Source organism: Salmo salar, chromosome ssa27 (genome assembly GCF_905237065.1).
Source record: "Salmo salar chromosome ssa27, Ssal_v3.1, whole genome shotgun sequence".
NCBI classification, from domain to species: domain Eukaryota; kingdom Metazoa; phylum Chordata; class Actinopteri; order Salmoniformes; family Salmonidae; genus Salmo; species Salmo salar.
The window spans coordinates 16,946,507-16,964,873 of record NC_059468.1 but is presented as its reverse complement, the minus strand read 5'-3'; the positions used below and the strand labels follow the sequence as shown (position 1 = coordinate 16,964,873).

The 18,367-nt window shown below is 44.6% G+C and overlaps 1 protein-coding gene across 1 annotated transcript in view; it reads left to right on the top strand.

Moving 5' to 3' along the window:
• The first annotated feature begins 1,740 nt into the window (after nucleotides 1-1,740).
• Nucleotides 1,741-18,367, top strand: part of LOC106588592 (cleavage and polyadenylation specificity factor subunit 1) — a 22,501-nt gene continuing 5,874 nt past the window's right edge. Inside the window, exons 1-24 of the mRNA XM_014177742.2 lie at nucleotides 1,741-2,757; nucleotides 3,304-3,465; nucleotides 3,610-3,637; nucleotides 3,917-4,050; nucleotides 4,247-4,327; nucleotides 4,399-4,547; nucleotides 4,811-4,957; nucleotides 5,158-5,297; nucleotides 5,403-5,513; nucleotides 6,504-6,597; nucleotides 6,807-6,894; nucleotides 7,377-7,529; nucleotides 8,213-8,264; nucleotides 9,991-10,085; nucleotides 10,195-10,269; nucleotides 10,468-10,548; nucleotides 11,040-11,285; nucleotides 12,230-12,371; nucleotides 12,527-12,705; nucleotides 14,243-14,385; nucleotides 14,582-14,774; nucleotides 15,062-15,268; nucleotides 15,387-15,476; nucleotides 17,042-17,197. Coding sequence (XP_014033217.2) covers nucleotides 3,322-3,465; nucleotides 3,610-3,637; nucleotides 3,917-4,050; nucleotides 4,247-4,327; nucleotides 4,399-4,547; nucleotides 4,811-4,957; nucleotides 5,158-5,297; nucleotides 5,403-5,513; nucleotides 6,504-6,597; nucleotides 6,807-6,894; nucleotides 7,377-7,529; nucleotides 8,213-8,264; nucleotides 9,991-10,085; nucleotides 10,195-10,269; nucleotides 10,468-10,548; nucleotides 11,040-11,285; nucleotides 12,230-12,371; nucleotides 12,527-12,705; nucleotides 14,243-14,385; nucleotides 14,582-14,774; nucleotides 15,062-15,268; nucleotides 15,387-15,476; nucleotides 17,042-17,197 — 2,928 coding nt within the window. The 5' untranslated portion in view covers nucleotides 1,741-2,757; nucleotides 3,304-3,321. The remainder of the gene's footprint in view (nucleotides 2,758-3,303; nucleotides 3,466-3,609; nucleotides 3,638-3,916; nucleotides 4,051-4,246; nucleotides 4,328-4,398; nucleotides 4,548-4,810; nucleotides 4,958-5,157; nucleotides 5,298-5,402; nucleotides 5,514-6,503; nucleotides 6,598-6,806; nucleotides 6,895-7,376; nucleotides 7,530-8,212; nucleotides 8,265-9,990; nucleotides 10,086-10,194; nucleotides 10,270-10,467; nucleotides 10,549-11,039; nucleotides 11,286-12,229; nucleotides 12,372-12,526; nucleotides 12,706-14,242; nucleotides 14,386-14,581; nucleotides 14,775-15,061; nucleotides 15,269-15,386; nucleotides 15,477-17,041; nucleotides 17,198-18,367) is intronic.

Here is an 18,367-nt window from a genome sequence, read left to right as displayed (position 1 = left end):
CTGGCCACTCTACCATAAAGGCCTGATTGGTTGAGTGCTGCAGAAATGGTTGTCCTTCTGGAAGGTTCTCCCATCTCCACAGAGGAACTCTGGAGCTCTGTCCGTGACCATTGGGTTCTCGGTCACCTCCCTGACCAAGGCCTTGTCCCCCGATTGCTCAGTTTGGCCGGGCGGCCAGCTGTAGGAAGAGTCTTGATGCTTCCAAATTTCTTGGGGAACTTAAATGCTGCAGAAATGTTTTGGTACACTTCCCCAGATCTGTGCCTCAACACTATCCTGTCTCGGAGCTCTACGGACAATTCCTTCAATCTCATGGCTTGGTTTTTGCTCTGACATACACTACTGTTCAAAAGTTTGAGGTCACTTAGAAATGTCCTTGTTTTTAAAGAAAAGCAACAACAAAAGTCCATTAAAATAACGTCAGATTGATCAGAAATACAGTGTAGACATTGTTCATGTTGTAAATGACTATTGTAGCTGGAAACAGCTGATTTTTAATGGAATATCTACGTAGGCGTACAGAGGCCCATTATCAGCAACCATCAATCCTGTGTTCCAATGGCACGTTATGTTAGCTAATCCAAGTTTATCATTTTAAAAGGCTAATTGATCATTAGAAAACCCTTTTGCAATTATGTTAGCACAGCTGAAAACTGTTGTTCTGACTAAAGAAGCAATAAAACTGTCCGCCTTTACACTTGTTGAGTATCTGGAGCATCAGCGATTGTGGGTTCAATTACAGGCTCAAAATGGCCAGAAACAAATCATTTTCTTCTGAAACTCGTCAGGCTATTCCATGAGAGAATTTGCCAAGACTAGTGAAGATCTCGTACAACGCTGTGTACTACCTTCACAGTATAGCGCAAACTGGCCTTAACCAGAATAGAAAGAGTAGAATGCCCCGGTGCACTACTGAGCAAGAGGACAAGTACAATTGTGATTAGTTTGAGAAAGACCCCTCTCAAGTTCTCAAATAGCAGCTTCATTAAATAGTACCTGCAAAACACCAGTCTCAACGTCAACAGTGAAGAGGTGACTCCGGGATGCTGGCCTTCTAGGCAGAGTTGCAAAGAAAAAGCAATATCTCAGACTGGCCAATAAAAGATGAAGATGGGCAAAAGAACAGACACTGGACAGAGGAAGATTGGAAAAAAGTGTTATGGACAGACAAATCTAAGTTTGAGGAGAAGAACATGGAGTGATTGATGCATCTGTCAAGCATGGTGGAGGCAATGTGATGGTCTGGGGGTGCGTTGGTGGTGGTAAAGTGGGAGATTTGTACAGGGTAAAAGGCATCTTGAAGAAGGAAGGCTATCACTCCATTTTGCAACGCCATGACATACCCTGTGGACGGCGCTTAATTGGAGAAAATGTCCTACAACAGGACAATGACCTAAAGCACAGCTCCAAACTATGCAAGAACTATTTAGGGAAGAAGCAGTCAGCTGGTATTCTGTGTATAATGGAGTGGCCAGCACAGTCACCAGATCTCAACCCTATTGAGCTGTTGTGGGAGCAGATTGACAGTAAGAAGTGACCATCAAGCCAATCCAATTTGTGGGAGGTGCTTCAGCAAGCATGTGGTGAAATCTCTTCAGATTACCTCAACAAATTGACAACTAGAATACCAAAGGTCTGCATGGCTATAATTGCTGCAAATGCAGGATTCTTTGACGAAAGCAAAGTTTGAAGAACACTGTTATTTCAATTAAAAATAATTGTTTATAACCTTGTCAACGTCTTGACTACATTGCTTATTCATTGCAACTCATTTCATGTATGTTTTCATGGAAAACAAGGACATTTCTCAGTGACCCCAATCTTTTGAACGGTAGTGTACACTGTCAACTGTGGGACCTTAAATAGACAGGTGTGTGCCTTTTCTAAATCATGCCCAGTCAATTGAATTTACCACAGGTGGACTCCAATCAAGTTCTAGAATCATCTCCAAGGATGATCAATGGAAACAGGATGCTTAAGAACACCCATGCCAATATATCCTCCGAACAGCAGCTTCTCGGGTGTTAGCACTTAATATGCATCTTAATATAATTTTTGTAACTTGTGTGTTTACGCCGCTACTGTTTATTTCTAAGACAACACTATAGCAGCCTCCTACTGTATAAGGATTACAAATACTCATTGATATCCATATCAATAATACAATTGTCATGCGTGCACTTCGATTCAATCATATAAATTAGATGAACGTAATAGTTAGTTTGGAACGATATTGTTTCCAGTATAGTTTGTTTATAATCAGTTTAACAACGCACCTTCAGTGGTGTGACATGGAATGTTACTTGTGAAATGTATGCAGTTAACTGGTAATATGTCTGGCAAAGCCAAACAGTTACTTTACTTATGTTGCCTTAGTTTTATATTGATTGTATTCCCTCTGAGACATGGTGTTTACGTTTCCTTTTTTATTTTGTAAAAAGGTGGCTGTAATTGAAGATTTGTGTTAAATTAAACGTGTCGTGTCATATTTATGTACACAGCTGCAAAGCACACATGGTGAGATTTCAATCCGTACACACATTTTTCTATAAAGATAGGAACTAGTGTGGTGTGGTCGGTATTTCTTGCCGAATTCAGTTTAGCTGCTCACGTTGGTCGAATGGATGTCTGGGAAATGATTGAATGAAAATAACTAAAGCCAGTTATTTTTTTTGCAATTGGAGCGTATGAATTATGCTGTAATAAAAGTGAAAGGCAAGACTCAAACTGGAAACTATCGTAGCTTATTCATCATAGGTAGGTTTATGTGATAAAATACTGGAACACCTTGAAGCTAAGCTAGCTAACAGACGCGAGTGGAGCATTAATTAGCAAGTAACACAAACTGCTATGCTAATTAGCTAGCTAACCGACGTTATTTTTTTAAACTATTTAGCTACATATCTAGATGCCTAACTTATTGGAAAGATACTGTAGCTAGTATTCTCCCAAATAAAGTAACAGCAAGTAGAAGACGTGCTTCGTTCCTAAAACGATACATTGTTTGGCTCGTTGCGGGTCGAAGCAAGTAGACACGCGACCCAGCTAAAATCATCTTCATTGACCTGTAAACCACTGTGCTACCAGCTTGCTAACAATCATCCCTGCCTGGATTGTATTCAAACCTGACACCAATATGTTGATCCACAGTGTAACGTTACAAAGTATCAACGTAGTTATTTATTCTAGCATGCTAAGTAGTAACGTTACTGGTGTAATATCCATAGACGTGTCTTCTAATAAATGCTTGTCCAGATAAAAACCGAACAAAGGCTAATAACTGATCTCTGCTGTAACGTTAAGGTGCTGAGGGCTTGCAGGATGTATGCCGTATACCGCCAAGCCCACTCCCCCACCGCCATCGAGTTCTCTGTCTACTGTAACTTCATCTCCAACGTGGAGAAAAACCTGGTCGTCGCTGGAACGTCTCAGCTTTACGTCTACAGGATCATTCACGATGTGGAGGTCAAGGAATTTTTAGCTAGGTTCATCTTTCATTTCTCGATCACTGATTTAAAAAGTACAGTGACAGATTGTAACTACCTGTCGTGGGCATATTTTTCTTCTTGAAATCCAGTTTATGTTCACCTCTTTCTTTTCATATTTCAGAATGCCTCAAAGACAGACAAATCACCAGGTATGTCCAAAACGGCCTTGCACTCTAGCAACATTCTGTTGAGAGAAGAGCTAGTCTGGTGGAAATCTGAGACCTAGGGGCTGGGCAACAGTTCCACTATGCTGGAACACTGTGGGATGCAACCTGTCTGTTTAGAAAGACTAGTGAACCACTGACTGTATGCTATTATTATGATGTTGGCAGCCTTCCTTAGACATGCACGTGTTAACATTTCAGACCATCTCTGACACCTGATTTCTTAGTTTGACACTTCCTTGGTCTCTTCCTTGTCCTCTGCAGATGCCAAGAGTCGTAAGGAGAAGCTTGAGCAGGTGGCTTGTTTCTCTTTGTTCGGTAACGTCATGTCCATGGCCTCTGTTCAACTAGTAGGAGCCAACAGAGACGCTCTCCTGCTTAGCTTCAAAGATGCTAAGGTACCTGAGACGCCTTACTTGATTGTTTTACTAATCCTAAGCTCACAGCTTTCATATTCCAGGTTACTTTGGCCTACATTATTCTTTCAATATCAATTGATCATGTGTCAGTAGCTATATGTAGTAGGTGCAAGCAGTCTACCCGATAAAATGTCTCTGACTGCTGTTAACGATGTCCTGGTTGTGTTTACTCCAGCTGTCAGTGGTGGAGTATGATCCAGGAACACATGATCTGAAGACTCTCTCGCTTCACTTCTTTGAGGAGCCAGAGCTGAGGGTAAGAGGAAATGAACAGTGCTTGAAAAACATCCAAAGTTGTATCTTAATCCATAATTGTTCTATCTCTAGGATGGGTTTGTCCAGAACCTGCACATCCCCATGGTCCGTGTGGACCCAGAGAACCGCTGTGCTGTGATGCTGGTGTATGGAACTCAGCTGGTGGTGCTGCCATTCAGAAAGGACACACTTACTGACGAACAGGAGGGAGTAGTGGAAGGGTATGCAGGCATACTGAATTTCATCGTTTGATTTATTTAGCTAGGATAGTCCCTTCAGTAATGTTTGCTACCGTTTTTTTCCCAGCGAGTCCTACAATCCATAGCATCTTGTAGTGATATTTAGGATACCTATAGCAATGCACGTAGGTTATTATCAAATAAACTAAACACTTGAGTTGTAATACGTTTTTTTGATGGGTTTTGGATATGAGGATTTATCATCAGCCATCTTGCCTCGTGTTTTTCTTTTACCACACATGCAGGCCCAAGTCGAGCTTTCTTCCCAGCTACATCATAGATGTCCGGGAGTTGGATGAGAAGCTTCTGAACATCGTAGATATGAAGTTCCTCCACGGTTATTATGAGCCCACATTGCTCATCCTGTATGAGCCCAATCAGACGTGGCCTGGGTTAGTACATCACAACAGCACGTGTCCTCTCTGTTCCATCTGTCTAAGGAGTCCTCCCCCCGAAACAAAAGTCTGCGGACGAGTTAACATGAAGAAGGCTAGGAACTTAACCCCCCTTGTTGGATGTTTTTCAGACCTCTTTATGACTGGTAATATTGTGGTGTGTAACTCTAGTCTCTGATCATGTCCTCCTCCTCCAGTCGTGTAGCAGTGAGACAGGACACCTGCAGTATCGTAGCCATCTCTCTCAACATCATGCAGAAGGTTCATCCTGTCATCTGGTCCCTCAGCAACCTGCCCTTTGACTGCACACAGGTCATGGCTGTGCCCAAGCCCATCGGTAATCCCTCACTCACTGGGTTCATCCTGTATGTTCAGCGTTACATATGGAGACTTGTATGATCAGTTTAGAGATCACATGAATGTATTCCTGCTGTGTTTGTAGGTGGTGTCGTGGTGTTTGCTGTCAACTCCCTGTTATACCTCAACCAGAGTGTTCCTCCATATGGAGTGTCACTCAACACACAGACCACAGGGACCACTGCCTTCCCCCTGCGTAAGTACTGAGGACAGTGGTACACATTGTTCTCAAGCTCACTCCATATAGAAAGCAAAGCGGCCTAGTTAATATTTCTAAGAAATGTATACCATGCCTAGGAAAGTCGTTTGGTCAAATCAAATTTTATTTGTCACATGTCACAACATGTCACAACAGGTGAAATGCTTACCGTGAAATGCTTACTTACAAGCCCTTAACTAACAATGCAGTTTTAAGAAAATAAGAGTTAAGAAAATATTTACTAAATAAACTAAAGTAAAATAAAAAGTCATACAAAATAACAATAACGAGGCTATATACAGGGGATACCGGTACTGAGTCAATGTGCCGAGGTACAGGTTGGTTGAGGTAATTGAGGTAATATGTACATGTAGGTAGGGGTAAAGTGGCTATGCATAGATGATAAACAGCGAGTAGCAGCAGTGTTAAAAAAATAAATAAAAAAACAATTGCAACTAGAGGGTCAATGCAAATAGTCCAGGTGGCCATTTGATTAATTGTTCAGCAGTCTTATTGGTTGGGGGTAGAAGCTGTTAAGGAGTCTTTTGGAGTAGTTGCCATACCAGGCGGTGATATAACCGGTCAGGATGCTCTCGAAGGTGCAGCTGTATAACTTTTTGAGGATCTGGGGAACCATGCCAAATCTTTTCAGTCTCCTGAGGGGGAACAGGTGTTGAATAGACCACGATAGATTGTTGGTGATGTGGACACCAAGGAAGTTGAAGCTCTCCACCCGCTCCACTACAGCCCCGTCGACGTGAATGGGGGCGTGTTCGGCCCTCCTTTTTCTGCCAGGTCTCGGACCTCCCTATAGGCTGTCTAATCGTTGTTGGTGATAAGGCCTACCAAGGTTGTGTTGTCAGCAAACCTAATGATGGTGTTGGAGTCGTGCTTAAGCTGCAATATACCTGCAGGTAAAAAGCTTCAGAACGTGTTGGAAGCATGTATGCGCCTTTGTCTTCTAATAAGGCTGTGTTGGTGTTCCAGGTATACAGGAGGAGGTGAAAATCACTCTAGATTGTTCCCAGTCCTCCTTCATCGGCTCTGACAAGATGGTAATCTCTCTGAAAGGAGGAGAGATGTGAGTAGAGCACAGAACAGTTGTGTTGGGATTTATTAGCTGTGTGTATTTATTTGCCGTAAATGCTTAATTAGACCTTGTTAAAGCAATGTTTTGTGCCCTCCAACCGGTGTGGCGTAGTAGAAATAACTACAGCTGGAACGGCATTGTATTCTGTCATGACCTTGTAAGAGTCATGCTTTGACTGTGTGCCTGTCTCCTCTCCTCAGCTATGTGTTGACCCTGATCACTGATGGCATGAGGAGTGTCCGGGCCTTCCACTTGGACAAGGCTGCTGCCAGCGTCCTCACCACCTGTGTAAGTAGCATACAGTGTGTGTGTGTGGGTGGGTGGGTGGCAGCGTGAGTTTACTATGAGGTCCGGTGTAAGTCTTATGGACGGATGCCGTTCCAGACGCATTGCACACACACACACACACACACACACACACACACACACACACACACACACACACACACACACACACACACACACAGAGAGATAATATGTGCTGACAGCAGCCCTTGCTTGACAGTTTACTGCATAATGCGCAAACTCATGTACAGAGGGAGGGGAGAGAAAGGGAGGGGAGAGAAAAAGGGAAGCGAGGGGGAAGAGAGCGCATTAGAGTTTTTGGCAAAGAAGGGCTGGTGTACACACACATCCACTTAGTGTTGGAGAGAGCAGTGCAGTGATATTCACAGTCTGCTGCCAGCCGTTGACTAAGAGAGAACTGGTCATGGAGCTGTGGAAGCATAGAGCTTCTCCTCCCCTTCACCCCTGTCCCTCGTCCCCTCCAGATGATGACCATGGAGCCTGGGTATCTGTTCCTGGGGTCCCGGCTGGGAAACAGCCTCTTGCTGAAATACACAGAGAAGTACCAGGAGAATCCAGAGAAACCACCAGCGGAGGAGGACAAAGAGAAGGAAGAGGAGACCGATGAGGAGAAGCAGGTGAGTTGATTTGGATTTGAGTTTCATATGCAGATATTCTCCTCTGTCTGGTCCTTGTGGCATATTGCTGTGTGTGATTCTGTCAAAAATGTAAAGATTCCATAGATTAGTTGAGGCATAATTGGTCAGATTGAGCTTCAAAATGTAGCCAGTTGTAAATGGATGTTGACGTCGCCAAAAGAGGATTCATTTTGTGGTTTCAAAAACAAGTAGCAGTCGTTGTCCTTGAATAGCTTCCGTGCTCGTGTTCCACCTATAAACACATTTTTAGCACTTCAGCTGGTGTTGTGACTGTTCTTTGACTAGCAGATGTGGAAATATGACACATATGTGATGATGTCGCATGTTATAGTTCACCCCTGATTTTTATTTTTTATTGTCACATACACCAGATAGGTGCAGTGAAATGTGGTGTTTTACAGGGTCAACCATAGTAGTAAAGCGCCCTTGGAGCAAATTAGGGTTAAGTGCCTTGCTCAAGAGCACATGGACAGGTTCTTTACCTTGTCGGCTCGGGTATTGGAACTAGTGTCTTTTCTGTTGCTGGCCCAACGCTCTTACCGCCAGGCTACCTGCTGCCCGTCGTCCATTTTGTAAATAGAAATGCTAAATGAATTGCTGATACACATTCCTATGTGTGTATTCTGATATAAATTGCATAATGACCTTGATGATAATTCCAGGAGGAACCTCCTAGTAAAAAGAAGAGGGGTGATTCCTCTACCAAGTTGACAGGTATTTGGACAGTTGGTGTATTACAATGTCTTGGTTGTGTCTTGCATATTACCCTTCTTTACATACAGTGCCAAAAGGAAAGTATTCACACCCCTTGACTTTTTCCACATTTTGTTAGGTTACAGACTTATTCTAAAATTGATGAAATACTTTTCCCCCCTCATCAATCTACACACAATGCCCCATAATGACAAAGCAAAAACAGGTTTTTAGACATTTTTGCTAATTTATAAAAAATAAATTACTGAAGTATCACATTTACATAAGTATTCAGACTCTTTACTTTGAAGCAGTGATAACAGCCTCGAGTCTGTGTATGACGCTACAAGCTTGGCACACTGTATTTGGGGAGTTTCTCCCATTCTTCTCTGCAGATCCTCTCAAGTTCTCAGGTTGGATGGGAGCGTCCCTGCACAGCTATTTTCAGGTCTCTCCAGAGATGTTCGATCGGGTTCAAGTCCAGGCTCTGGCTGGGCCACTAATGGACATTCAAAGACTTGTCTCGAAGGCAATCGTGCGTTGTCTTGGCTATGTGCTTAGGGTTGTTGTCCTGTTGGAAGGTGAACATTCGCCCCAGTCTGAGGTCCTGAGCGCTCTGGAGCAGGTTTTCATCAAGGATCTCTCTGTACTTTGCTCCGTACATCTTTGCCTCGATCCTGACTAGTCTCCCAGTCCCTGCCGCTGAAAAAAATCCCCACAGTATGACGCTGCCACCACCATGCTTCACCACAGGGGTGGTGCCAGGTTTCCTCTAGATGTGACACTTGGCATTCAGGCCAAATAGTTCAATCTTGGTTTCATCAGAACAGATACTCTTGTTTCTCATGGTCTGAGAGTCTTTAGGTGCCTTTTGGCAAACAAGCTGGCTGTCATGTGCCTTTTACTGAGGAGTGGCTTCAGTCTGGCCGCTCTGCCATAAAGGCCTGATTGGTGGAGTGCTGCATAGATGGTTGTCCTTCTGGAAGGTTCTCCCATCTCCACAGAGGAACTCTGGAGCTCTGTCATAGTGACCATCGGGTTCTTTCTCCCCCAATTGCTCAGTTTGGCCGGGGGGCCAGCTCTTGGAAGAGTCTTGGTGGTTGCAAACTTCTTCCATTGAAGAGTGATAAAGGCCAATATGTTTTTGGGAGACATTCAATGCTGCCTACATTTTTTTTTTTTGTACCCTCCCCCAGATCTGTGCCTAGACATAATCCTGTCTCAGAACTCTACGGACAATTCCTTCGACCTCATGGCTTGGTTTTTGCTCTGACATGCACTGTCAACTGTGGAACTTTATCTAGACAGGAGTGAGCCTTTCCAAATCATGTACAATCAATTGAATTTACCACAGGGGGACTCCAAGTTGTAGAAACATCTCAAGGATGATCAATGGAAACGGGATGTACCTGAGATCAATTTCGAGTCTCATAGCAAAGGGTCTGAATACTTATGCAAATAAGGTAATTTTTTATTTTAATTGTTTTATACATTTGCTAACATTTCTAAAACCTGTTTTCGCTTTGTCATTTTGGGGATATTGTGTGTAGACTGCTGAAGATGTAACTTTTTTTATTTAATACGTTTTAGAATAAGGCTATAATGTAACAAAATGTGGAAAAGGTCAAGGGCTCTGAATACTTTCCGAATGCACTGAATGTATGGAACTAACTAAGGTGATAAGGTCATCTATAATAATCTTCTTATATTTATGAACGACGTGTTTCCTCCCATGTCCCGTATCCAGCTGGTAAGAACCAACTGCCTGATGAGGTGGATGAAATTGAGGTGTACGGGAGCGAGGCGGCGTCTGGCACACAGTTGGCCACTTACTCCTTTGAGGTAGGACCCCTTGTTACCCCAGTTGAAGCTTCATCAGTTCATTATTCCTATTACTCTAGTCTTGGTTATTGCAGTCTTTACAATATGGTTTTGGTATGTTTGCTTCCAGGTGTGTGACAGCATACTGAACATCGGACCTTGTGCTGGTGCGTCCATGGGGGAGCCAGCCTTCCTCTCTGAAGAGGTACTTAAACACTTTCTTTCATTCCAGATCACCCTCGCAAAAGAGGTTTCTAACCTTTTTAAGAGTCTTTCCGGTCCTGTGTTCTATTTGTGAAAGAGCTGATCAATATCTAATTCCTCTACCAAGGTATTTTCTCAAGCTGTTGCTATGCAAACAGTAAAACACATTAAGCACTGTCTGGTATTTCTGTGTCCACAGTTCCAGACCAACCCAGAACCTGACCTGGAGATAGTGGTGTGTTCTGGCTTTGGGAAGAATGGAGGTCTGTCTGTGCTTCAGGTAAATACTCTACTCAGCCTGGTTAATACTCTACTCAGTCTAGTTAATACTCTACTCAGCCTGTCTTTTGTATTTCTGTGCAAATGCATGCTTGTGGATGCACTGTTCTAAGACCTGTGGTGGCGAGGTCTGTCTACCTCAGGTTCAGTGACGGTGCTACAGAGAATAACCACTCTGGGTTTACCAGGGCTGCTGCCTCAGAGATCCATGGAGCAGCTTATAAACCACCCAGACACACTTATACATGCATTCATGGAAAGAACATTGTGAAGACTGATAAAAAGACCAATGTGAAGAGCTTATATTTTCAGTGTCAGCTTTGAGTGGATGATTCAGTTATTCCCTCTTGCCATAGTTCTGTGGTTATTGATGACTGTTTTGTGTGGCCCCTTGTCCTCCCAGAGGAGCATCAGTCCCCAGGTGGTCACTTACTCCTAGGGGTCATTGTTCTGTTATTGATCATTGATCGTTTTTGTCCTGGCCCCTCCCAGAGAAGCATCCGACCCCAGGTGGTCACCACCTTTGAGCTGCCAGGTTGCCATGACATGTGGACTGTCATCTCCAATGAGGTCAAGGAGAAAGTCAAGGAGAAAGTCAAAGATAAAGACAAGCCCCCTGCAGCTGAGGGAGAAGGTGAGACCCCTGAGGAAGAAGAGGAGAAGACGGAGCCTGCGCCAGTGGAGGATGATAAGAAAAAACATGGCTTCCTGATTCTCAGCAGAGAGGACTCCACCATGGTACACCCACACCTCCCACCACATCTCTACGCAGTACAGTACACACTGCACCCCTAGACACACTCCGCTCTACGCAGTACAGTACACACTGCACCCCTAGACACACTCCGCTCTACGCAGTACAGTACACACTGCACCCCTAGACACACTCCGCTCTACGCAGTACAGTACACACTGCACCCCTAGACACACTCCGCTCTACGCAGTACAGTACACACTGCACCCCTAGACACACTCCGCTCTACGCAGTACAGTACACACTGCACCCCTAGACACACTCCGCTCTCACGCAGTACAGTACACACTGCACCCCTAGACACACTCCGCTCTACGCAGTACAGTACACACTGCACCCCTAGACACACTCCGCTCTACGCAGTACAGTACACACTGCACCCCTAGACACACTCCGCTCTACGCAGTACAGTACACACTGCACCCCTAGACACACTCCGCTCTACACAGTGCAGTACACACTGCACCCCTAGACACACTCCGCTCTACACAGTGCAGTACACACTGCACCCCTAGACACACTCCGCTCTACGCAGTACAGTACACACTGCACCCCTAGACACACTCCGCTCTACGCAGTACAGTACACACTGCACCCCTAGACACACTCCGCTCTACGCAGTACAGTACACACTGCACCCCTAGACACACTCCGCTCTACACAGTACAGTACACACTGCACCCCTAGACACACTCCGCTCTACACAGTACAGTACACACTGCACCCCTAGACACACTCCGCTCTACACAGTACAGTACACACTGCACCCCTAGACACACTCCGCTCTACACAGCAGTCTGACAGGGAGCTTTTCCCTCTCCTACAATGCTCCAGTACGTTTAGATTGAGTCTGTAATGTTGATTGAGTTAAGGGTAATGATTGAGGCCAATTGAAGGTAACTGGAACCCCTCCTGTGTGGTTCTCTAGATCCTGCAGACGGGCCAGGAGATCATGGAGCTGGACACCAGTGGTTTTGCCACCCAGGGGCCCACTGTGTTCGCTGGGAACATCGGAGACAACAAATACATCATCCAGGTCTCGCCCATGGGCATACGGCTACTGGAAGGAGGTAGCGAGATCTGTCCGTCTTTCAATAAAATAAGAAAATAATCCATGATCCTCTGTGTCCCTACCCGTCACTCATCCTCTCTTTCACTGACTGTCAAACACTTTGTGACAACTAAAGGGGCTTTAGAAGTCATTTTGATTTGATGTTCCTTCCAGTGACCCAGCTGCACTTCATCCCGGTGGACCTGGGTTCTCCCATAGTGCAGTGCTCCGTAGCGGACCCCTATGTGGTCATCATGACGGCCGACGGAGTGGTCACCATGTTCGTCCTGAAGACCGACTCCTACATGGGCAAGACCCACCGCCTGGCCCTGCAGAAACCACAGATAGCTGCGGTGAGTCACTGATACGACACGACATAACAACACATTACACTACAGCCTGGCCCTGCAGAAACCACATAGCTGCTGTGAGTCACTGATACGACACTACATAACAACACATTACACTACAGCCTGGCCCTGCAGAAACCACATAGCTGCTGTGAGTCACTGATACGACACTACATAACAACACATTACACTACAGCCTGGCCCTGCAGAAACCACATAGCTGCTGTGAGTCACTGATACGACACTACATAACAACACATTACACTACAGCCTGGCCCTGCAGAAACCACAGATAGCTGCTGTGAGTCACTGATACGACACTACATAACAACACATTACACTACAGCCTGGCCCTGCAGAAACCACAGATAGCTGCTGTGAGTCACTGATACGACACTACATAACAACACATTACACTACAGCCTGGCCCTGCAGAAACCACAGATAGCTGCTGTGAGTCACTGATACGACACTACATAACAACACATTACACTACAGCCTGGCCCTGCAGAAACCACATAGCTGCTGTGAGTCACTGATACGACACTACATAACAACACATTACACTACAGCCTGGCCCTGCAGAAACCACATAGCTGCTGTGAGTCACTGATACGACACTACATAACAACACATTACACTACAGCCTGGCCCTGCAGAAACCACAGATAGCTGCTGTGAGTCACTGATACGACACTACATAACAACACATTACACTACAGCCTGGCCCTGCAGAAACCACATAGCTGCTGTGAGTCACTGATACGACACTACATAACAACACATTACACTACAGCCTGGCCCTGCAGAAACCACATAGCTGCTGTGAGTCACTGATACGACACTACATAACAACACATTACACTACAGCCTGGCCCTGCAGAAACCACAGATAGCTGCTGTGAGTCACTGATACGACACTACATAACAACACATTACACTACAGCCTGGCCCTGCAGAAACCACATAGCTGCTGTGAGTCACTGATACGACACTACATAACAACACATTACACTACAGCCTGGCCCTGCAGAAACCACATAGCTGCTGTGAGTCACTGATACGACACTACATAACAACACATTACACTACAGCCTGGCCCTGCAGAAACCACATAGCTGCTGTGAGTCACTGATACGACACTACATAACAACACATTACACTACAGCCTGGCCCTGCAGAAACCACATAGCTGCTGTGAGTCACTGATACGACACTACATAACAACACATTACACTACAGCCTGGCCCTGCAGAAACCACATAGCTGCTGTGAGTCACTGATACGACACTACATAACAACACATTACACTACAGCCTGGCCCTGCAGAAACCACAGATAGCTGCTGTGAGTCACTGATACGACACTACATAACAACACATTACACTACAGCCTGGCCCTGCAGAAACCACATAGCTGCTGTGAGTCTTGGTCATATCCTGCACTGCACAACTAAGCCAGGCAGTATTACAACACAACCCGATGGATGAATGAGTGAAAAAATAGGATTGTCGGACCGGTGACCCTCTCTCCCCTACAGCAACCCCGTGTGATCACGCTGTGTGCCTTCCGTGACGTCAGCGGGATGTTCACCACAGAGAACAAGCAGACCTGTCACACTGAGGATCAAGACAGCATGTTCAAGAGCCAATCAGAGACCGAGACCATTCTACAGGACCTCAGGTAAGAGGCAATCATATAGGACCTCAGGTAGGATGTTTTTGAATAAAGTATATTGTTTTAAACTGAAGAATGAGAGCAATACCATCATTCCCCATGAACCCTTTTTTTTAATTTGGGGGAGTGTTTCGTAGTCAGTGAAGGCACTGTCTCACCTCAGAGTTTAGCAGTAAACCTCTCTCCCATGTCTCCTCTTTAGTAACACAGTGGATGATGAGGAGGAGATGTTGTATGGAGACTGTAACCCAGCAGGCATCACCCCCACCAAAGACGAGTCCCACCCCGGCTACCGCCTCTCCTCTGGGGCCCTGGGTGGGGGGTCCGAGGGGAGGTTGGGACGAGCTGAACCCACACACTGGTGCATGATGGTCCGCGAGAACGGTGTCATGGAGGTCAGGATCAATGTCTACTTTATCAGCATCATATTAACAATAGCTGTATTGTATTGCACATTGTATTGTAATCATTTAGTTTACATAATTACACATAATTTACACATTTGTTAACTGTGGTAAAAGCCAACATTTATACTATGGTGCTGTTTAGAGGTTGGATAAAAGCCTGGGAACAGAAATTCACAGGAACTCCGTGGCCATAGTAATGAGTGACACCACAACCGACAGGGGAACTTTTTCTACGCAACAGAGCTATAGTAAAGCAACTTCCTCCTGTTCTCTAGATCTACCAGCTACCTGACTGGAGACTGGTGTTCCTGGTCAAGAACTTCCCTGTTGGCCAGAGAGTGTTGGTTGACAGCTCCGCCGGCCAATCAGCAGCCCAGGGGGAGGGGAAAAAGGAGGAAGTGACACGACAGGGGGAGATCCCATTGGTCAAAGAGGTGGCCCTGGTGTCGCTCGGCAACAACCACTGCAGACCCTACCTGCTGGTGAGTTTTCAGTACAGGTATTAAAGTAGAATGATTGAACACCGGAATATGTAGCATTGATTCAAATTTTGGAAATTGCTTTAGATATATCTGGCTGTATGTTCCGTTTCTTTCCCAGGTCCATGTTGAACAGGAGCTTCTGATATATGAAGCGTTCCCATATGACCAGCAGCAGGCTCAGAGCAACCTGAAGGTCCGCTTCAAGAAGGTAAGAAGAGCAAGGCCATTGGACAAGCCAAGTCAACAACTTTTAGGAATAAGCTTAACCTCTATGGGCTATGTGGGACGCAAGCGTCCCACCCCTGGTACACCCTATCAACAACAGGTGAAATATCAAGAGTGCCAAATTTGAAAACAATTAAATGTCATAATTCAAATTTCTCAAACATACAACTATCTTACACCCTTTGAAAGATAAACATCTCCTTAATCTAACCACGTTGTGCGATTTCAAAAAGGCTTTACGGCAAAAGCATAAAGTTAGATTATGTTAGGAGAGTACATTGACAATAGCTGTGTGTAATGTTTTGTCAATTCAAAGACAGGCGTCACCAAAAGCAGAAAACCAGCTAAAATGATGCACTAACCTTTGACAATCTCCATCAGATGACACTCCTAGGACATTGTTAGACAATACATGCATTTTTTGTTCTATCAAGTTCATATTTATATCAAAAAACAGCGTTTTACTATGGCGTTGAGTTGAGGAAATCGTTTCCCTCCAATAACCGCCAGTCAAGCAGCACGACAAATTAAATAATTACTATTCGAAAACATTGGTAAAATATTATATTGTCATTCAAAGAATTATAGATTTACATCTCTTGAACGCAACCGGATTGCCAGATTTAAAAATAACCTTACTGGGAAATCACACTTTGCAATAATCTGAGCACTGCGCCCAGAAAAATACGCTTTGCGATACAGACTAACCGCCATGTTGGAGAGATCTAAAATCGAAAATACTATGGAAATAATCCATTACCTTTGATTCTCTTCATCAGATGTCACTTCCAGGAATCCCAGGTCCATAACAAATGTAGTTTTGTTAAAAAAAGCTCATAATTTATGTCCAAAAAGCTCTGTGTTAGCACATGATCTATGCCAGCCGGACTTGTCTTCATAAACGAGGGGGAAAAAAATATTTACGTTCGTTCAAACATGTCAAACGTTGTATAGCATAAATCATTAGTGCCTTTTTTAACCAGAACATGAATAATATTCAAGGCGGACGATTGCATTCTCTTTTAAAACGTTTTGGAACAAGAGTACCCAACATGAACTCGCGCGCCAGAGTCTAATCGGCCACCACCGTTCCAAGGCTCTTGTTCGTTCAGTTCCCACAGTATAAGACTCAAAACACTTTCTAAAGACTGGTGACATCTAGTGGAAGCCATAGGAAGTGCTCAACAATTAATAAGCCCCTGTGTGTTTCAATGGCATAGGCTTAAAGGTAATTCAACACATCAGGTATCCACTTCCTGTCAGAATTTGTCTCAGGGTTTTGACTGCCATATGAGTTCTGTTATACTTACAGACACCATTCAAACAGTTTTAGAAAATTCAAGAGTGTTTTCTATCCAAACCTGAACAATAATATTCATATTCTAGCTTCTGAGTTGGTGTAGGAGGCAGTTAAAAATGGGCACATATTTTTTTCAAAATTCTCAATACTGCCCCCTAGCCCCAATTAATCTGTGTCTGGGAAACCAGTCCTAAAACTCCCATTCAACACTGATGATGTATGTCTTCTGTTGTCCTGTCTCGTCTCAGATGCCCCACAACATCAACTTCCGGGAGAAGAAGTCGAAGGTGAAGAAAGATAAGAAGGCGGAGGGTCAGGCTGGTCTCAGCGAGGAGGGGCCAACGGTGGTCAAAGGTCGCGTGGCCAGGTTCAGATACTTTGAGGATATCTCAGGCTACTCTGGGGTAAGACGTTATTTTCCTACGAGACTATATATACACAGTGCATTCGGAAAGTATTCAGACCCCTACCCTTTTCCCACATTTTTGTTGCGTTACAGCCTTATTTTGAAATGAATTAAATGTTTTCCTCATACATCTACACACACTACCTAATAAAAACAAAACAAGAACAGGTTTTTAGAAATGTTTGCAAATGTTTAAAACACTTAAAACAGATACCTTATTTACGTCAGTATTCAGATCCCTTACTATGAGATTCGAAATTGAGCTCAGGTGCATCCTGTTTCCATTTCTACAACTTGATTGGAGTTCACCTGTGTAAAATTCAGTTTGACATGATTTGGAAAGGCACACACCTGTCTATATAAGGTTGACAGTGCATGTCAGAGCAAAAACCAATCCATGAGGTTGAAGGAATTGTCCGTAGAGCTCCGAGACAGGATTGTGTCGAGGCACAGATCTGAGGAAGTGTACCAAAAAGTTTCTGCAGCATTGAAGGTCCCCAAGAACACAGTGGCTTCCATCATTCTTAAATGGAAGAAGTATGGAACCACCGAGACTCTTCCTAGAGCTGGCCGCCCAGCTAAACTGAGCTATCGGAGGAGAAGGGCCTTGGTCAGAGAAGTGACCAAGAACCCGATGGTCACTCTGACAGAGCTCCAGAGTTCGTCTGTGGAGATGGGAGAACTTTCCAGATGTTTTTCAGCGGCATGGACTGGGAGACTAGTCAGGATCGTGGCAAAGATGAACGGAGCGAAGTACAGAGAGATTCTTGATGAAAACCTGGTCCAGAGCACTTAGGACCTCAGACTCGGGTGACAGTTCACCTTCCAACAGGAGAACGACCCTAAGCACACAGCCAAGACAATGCAGGAGTGGCTTCAGGACAAGTCTCAATGTCCTTGAGTGGCCCAGCCAAAGCCCTGACTTGAACCCGATCGAACATCTCTGGAGACCTGAAAATAGCTGTGCAGGGACGCTCCTCATCCAACCTGACAGAGCTTGAGAGGATCTGCAGAGAAGAATGGAAGGAACTTCCCAAATACAGGTGTGCCAAGCTTGTAGCGTCATATACAAGATGACTCAAGGCTGTAATTGCTGCCAAAGGTGCTTCAACAAAGTACTGAGGGTCTGAATACTTATGTAAATGCGATATTTACTTTTCTTATTTTT